At 36.8% G+C, this 6,000-nt stretch overlaps 1 protein-coding gene across 2 annotated transcripts in view; it reads right to left on the bottom strand.

Moving 5' to 3' along the window:
* Positions 1 to 6,000, bottom strand: part of Smad2 (SMAD family member 2) — a 91,282-nt gene that overhangs the window by 21,250 nt on the left and 64,032 nt on the right. For both annotated transcript variants that reach the window (XM_017796320.2, XM_008825895.3), the window contains exon 6: positions 4,479 to 4,553. In XM_017796320.2, coding sequence (XP_017651809.1) covers positions 4,479 to 4,553 — 75 coding nt within the window. The remainder of the gene's footprint in view (positions 1 to 4,478; positions 4,554 to 6,000) is intronic.

Raw genomic sequence — 6,000 nt, 5'->3', positions numbered from 1 at the left:
AGTATTTTAAAAACACAACATATTAAGTACATATATATATATATATATATATATTTCTATTTATTTGTTTTTATTGTTTGTGTATCAGTATTTTGTCTGCATAAGTAAATGCACCTGTGCACGCAATGCCCGTAGAGGTGAGAAGAGGGCATTGGATCCCCCTAGAACTGGAGTTACCAACAGTTATTAGCCACCATGTGGATGCTAGGAGCTGAATCCAGGTCCTCTGTCCAGATCCTCTGCAAGAGCAGCCAGTGCTATTCACCTCTGGAGCCATCTCTCCAGCCAAACCTACATATAACTCTCAAGTGACCAAATATAAGTTATCAATATTAATATATTCTCTAAACCTGTCTTGTATTAGCCACCTAGACTTTATGTAGCAAAATACCTCAAAATGGAGGGTCTCAACAACTGACAGTTTTCTTACAGCTGCCAGCAGGGTTATGCTCCCTCAGAGGTTTCAGGAGAATATCTGGTCCCTGCCTTTCTCTTAAGTCTTAAGTTTCTAGTGTTTTATACAATCCTTGGCACTGCCTGGCTTCCAACAGATGCCTACACATTCCTATGGTATTCTCTCTACATGCCCTTTCTCTTAGGATACAAATCCTAGAGGACTAAGGACCTACATTAAGATTCATTTTAATCATACTTGCAAAGTCTCTATTTCTAAGTCAGACCACATTCTGAGGTACTGGAGGTTAGAACTTCATTTATCTTTAAGAAGACACAATTTAACCAAACAATACAGGAAGATTCAAATCTTTTAAGCCCGCATCTTTGTATAGCTTGGACCAAGCACAAGACCTTTAGAAGATACAAAACTGAATTGCTAGTTACAGAATTTACATAGTATGCTCTATTTATTTCACTATATAGTTATTTGAACACTTTTAAATTTATAAAAATTTCATCAAGGCTTGAAAAGGGATTACCAAATACTACAAAGGTTAATCAAACTTTTAAATTTTTCTAGCTACCTAATATGATCTCTGAAATCCATAAGACTCAAATTGAAGAATGAAGGCAAAAAGGAAAAAAGTCAAAAAGGGGGAACATGTGCTGAATCATAGAAAGTTCCTTAGTCTGCTTAGTTTGTCCTCTGATTATCCTTTAAAAACTATTCATTCATTCTATCTCAGCAAGGTGTTGAGTATGAATTTGTGTCCCTCTCCACTCAAGGTATGAAGCAGTTATATAAAATGAAACAAAAATTGTTCTAAATTGGCACTCTACACCCACCAGAACATATCCTATCTCTGTCTCCTCTTTCTTCCTCTCTCTCCCTTTCTTCCCCCTCCCCCTACACATACACACAAAGGCATGCATGCACACTTTGAAACAGTGCTATTTCCCAGGCTATCCTAGAACTCCTGGGCACAAGCAATTCTCCTGCATCACCCTTGTAAATATCAGTAGCTGGGAAGTACAGGTATGCTGCCACAACCTGTCACAACTTTCCATGGCACTGAGTGAGAAGTTCACACTATCATTATAGGAAGTAATTTTATTTTATTTTTCACGTATATGAGTATTTTGCCTGCGTGCAAGTGCAACCACGTGAGCAATGCTCACAGTCAGAAGAGCGCATTGGATCCCCCTGGAACTGGAGTTTCAGACAGTTATTAGCCACCATATAAATGCTGGAAACCAAATCCAGGTCCTCTGCAGAAGCAGCCAGAGCTCTTAACCAATGAGACATCTCTCTAGCCCCACAGAAAGTAATTTTAAATGTGTCAATAATAGTGATCTACACAAATAGAATTACAACTTTCAAGTCAGGTTCAAAGACAGCTCCAACACTGCAATTGGCTGAGCAATTTTGACTCGTTTACTATAAGCAGAACGTGTACTATGTTAAGCAGTTTATGTACTATCATTCTTTTGCACAGTAGGAGTAAATCTACTGTAAGGACATACCTCATGTTTGTTTATCCATTCAAAATGCACTAGACATCTAGGTTATTTCTAGTCGTGCAATGATACAAATAATGTTTACAACACAAACATTCATGCCCAAGTTTTATGTAGACCTGTTTAAATTCTATTGGGTATATATCTAGAAGTGGAACGTTAGACTACATGTAATTTTAAGTTTAATTTTTAGGAATAACAAGGTTTTCCAAAGTGATGAAAACCACTTTATATTCCTATCAGCAATGTACAAGGGCTTCACTTCACTTTATTCACAGCCTCACTAATACTTGCTTATAATTGCTTTCTATACAGCATCTATTAGGTATGAAGTACTATTTCATTGCGGTTTATGATATGCAACAACTTTATATGCTATTCACTTTCAAATGTCACAGTAACAGCTACTACCCATCATAGTGCAAAAAATATTGTTGATTCAAGGAAGTGTTCTCTGGCATTCAGAAGTGTTAAGGAGATAGACTTGCAAAGCCAGATATCATTTGTATTAACACATGTAGCATGTTATTTCCAATCATTAGATTATCTACTTTTCTACCTGCTATTCTTTTTTTTGGTCTTTCTGAGACAGGGTCTCCCTGTAGCCCCAGCTGACCTGGAACTATGTAGACCAGGCTGGCCTCGAACTCACAAAGATCCACCTGCCTCTGCCTCCCAAGTGCTGGGATTAAAGGCGTGCGCCACCACACCCAGCTGGCTGTCTACCTGCTTTTCTTATAGTCAGCCATGAATATTAACTACAGTAGAAGCATCTTTCCTGGGCACCTGTGCTGGATAGCTTTGGTGTCAACTTGACATACCTGGGTTGAGGGAGCCTTAATTGGGGAATTTCCCCCATTGAACTGGCCTGTGGCCATGTCTGTGGGGTATCTTCTTGACTGTTGTATGATGTGGGAAGGCCCAGCCCACTGTGGGTGGTGCCACCCCTGGGCAGGTGGGCCTGTGTTGCATAAGAAAACAGGCTGAGCAGGGACCAGGGGAGCTAAGCCAGTAACCAGCATTCCTCCATGGCCTGTGCTCCAGTTCCTGCCTCCAGGTTCCTGCCCTGAGTTCCTACCTTGGGTTCCCTGATGAACTGTGACCCAGGACATAGAAGCTAAATAAACCCTTTCTTCCCCAAGTTGGTATTGGTCAGAGTGTTTTGTCACAGCAATGAAGAAACAAACTAGGACAGTACCTAACATATAAAAGATTCAAACAGAATACTTATAAAAGCTCTCCTCTTCCCCCTTGAATGTTAAGCCATTTAAAAATAATTTAGATGGGCTAGGGATAGTGGCTCAGGCCTGTAATCCTAGCACCTGGGAGAGTGTAACAGGAGGATCTGAGTTACACAGTAAGACACTGTCTCAAAACAACAACAAAAGAAACAAAAAACACATTGTCATAACTGCAGGATATGTTGGTATAAGATGTATAGAAAGGCTGTAGGCAGAATTTGTTGAGTTATGATATTAGAGTGGCTAACTAATCCTTAAAATACAGAAAAATACAATTACACTGGTATCAAAGCACTATCAATGGTAACCTATTTGGTTCTACTAGGTTATATACTTTATTATATAACAACTAGTGTAAACCTTTGACGTATGCAATATTTATTGTTATATAGCAAAACTTCACCATCATTGTTTGGATATAACAGCTAATTATCAGAAATTAATCAAATTTAAATCAGGGACAGGGTGGTTTTGTGTAAATAACCTACCACAATTCAGAAGTACAAACTTGTCCCATTCTTCCATTATCAAATCCTTTTGAAAACCCATGATTACGGTGATTATGGCCTTTTATTCATGGAGTAATTAAAACTTTGAGCAGTAACAAAGAATATCTGAAAACAAACATTTGAGTATTTTCAAAGTTTCACTGACTCTAATGAGAAAACTAACAATTACTGTGCAGGGTAGTGCATGTTCATCTTTTAGTGGTAACATGCCACCTTTGATGGGTCAGACATTATTAAATAGAGAAGTTGAGAAATACACTAAAAATCAGAAAATCTTCTAAGTTTAGGAGCGGTGTCTCTTGTAAGGTTCAAACAATCGAAGAAATATATAGCAATCCCTAGCGAGTTGCAAGCAACTAGTTCTAGGACCTGTTGCAGATACCAAAGTACTGCAGATGTTCAAGTCTCCTATAAAAACAGCATCAGAAATGCTATATAAATAGTTGTTTATACCATACTATTAAGGGTCCTAAAAAAGAACTATTCGTGTTCAATTTACAGAACAAATTTTTGCATTGTGTGTGTGTGGGGGGGGGGGCATGTGCATGCCATAACGCACAAGTAGTGGCCAAGGGACAACTTGTAGAATCTGGTTCTCTCCTACCATGTAGGTTCTGAGGGTTGAACTCAAGTTGTCAGACCTAGTTGCAAACACTTTTAGCTGCCGAGCCATCTTTGCTAGCTCCTCCAAAACTAATTTACATTCTCAAATATTTCTGATCCATGGTTGGTTGACTCTAAGGATATGGAACTTGAGATCACAGAAAGCCAACTCAATGACTGATTATTGAGAAAACTTGGAAGTCATATTTACCTGTGTCCATACTTTGGTTCAACTGTTGATCACTTGTTTCTCCATCTTCACTGATATATCCCGGTGGTGGGGTTTCTATAAAAGTTTAGAACAAATCAGGTATAGTTGATTTGATTTTGGCTTTTCTCCTAGCTACCAAATACCACCAATGAATCATTCCAAAAACCAAAACAATTATTATATATTATTATAAAAATCAAAATTGGATACTGAAGGTTTACAGTTCAGGTTCTAATCCAAATCTTCCAGGAGAATCCCTAAACCCTACTTAAAATACAATCCATGTCTCTTGGCATTATTTTCTTAAACATTATTTACTAATAGGTGGGGCTCTTGCATACATACACTGCCAAAAACAAACTTCAAATATGGCTCTCAGTAGGCTGCAAATACATTAGTACCTTCAATTTTGTTTTGTTTTTTAATAGACACCATAGATTACTTCTTAGAAGACTGATGAACATGACAGGTTTCAGATTCCAAAAACTACTACAGGCACATTTTTTACACTAATCTGAATAGGGCAAGTTATTAAATGACTCTAACCCGAGAGCCTGAATTCTACTTAAAAAACAGTTATTTTTTTCAGGGATTATCCAACTAGTATTAAATTCTAAGTGCCTGAAACAGAAAAATCCAAGTATAAAGTACTGCAGAAAACAGACACAAAACACTTGCTAAAAGTATTAGGATTCTAATAACATGTCATTCCAATACACTTTCTGAATACAATGTTTATATTCAGGAGGCACCTGAGTAAGGGTCACAAAAAATAAAAATATTCACCCAATTTCATCACACATTATTTTAAGGGAGGAAAAAGTTCAAAAGATTCAACAGTGTAACATCTCCAGTGTTTAACAGCAACTTGAGATAATGCAGACGCACAGCATAAAAGTAGTCTAACATTCTTCAAGGAGGAAGAGGAGGAAGATGTGGTTAGAGGCCTCCCTTACTGACCCCTTACTTTTTAACTTCAATAATAAACCATAAATTTTAACTCAAGAATCAAATTTTTCATTTAAATCAGTACACCAAAATGCTGAATACTAGAAATTTAAAAACAAAGTATCTTCATATACTCAAACAATAAAGAATAAAAATGAGAACAATTTATACCATTATGCACTATTTTAAAGATTAAAAAGAACCAAGTTTTGCCAGTCTGAACACCAATGTTTCAAAGGTCCAAGTTGGAAGAAAATTTGAACAGTAAAACACTTCATCTTATTGTATTTATTAATCTTCCATTATTATTTATCTGCAAATTAATAAGGTATTAGCATTTTAGAGAAAATGTTAAAAGTACTTTTGACGTGGGAGAAAAGAATTCTTTTATTGTCATTTGGAGCTGAATAAAAGGTTCAATGTTCAGAAAAGCAACTCGTATGCCTCATTTCTAATTTCCTACTTTATAAAATACTAACATCTAAACAGTTAAGAGAATGAAGAAAAAAGCCCAAATAGTTCTACAATTTGAAGACCACTAAATATTTTGATTAATACCCTTGCAATTAACTAT

Source organism: Nannospalax galili, unplaced genomic scaffold, assembly GCF_000622305.1.
Source record: "Nannospalax galili isolate Female #2095 unplaced genomic scaffold, S.galili_v1.0 scaffold169, whole genome shotgun sequence".
NCBI classification, from domain to species: Eukaryota; Metazoa; Chordata; class Mammalia; order Rodentia; family Spalacidae; genus Nannospalax; species Nannospalax galili.
Note: the sequence above shows the minus strand (reverse complement) of the source record. Positions and strands in the feature narration are given on the sequence as shown.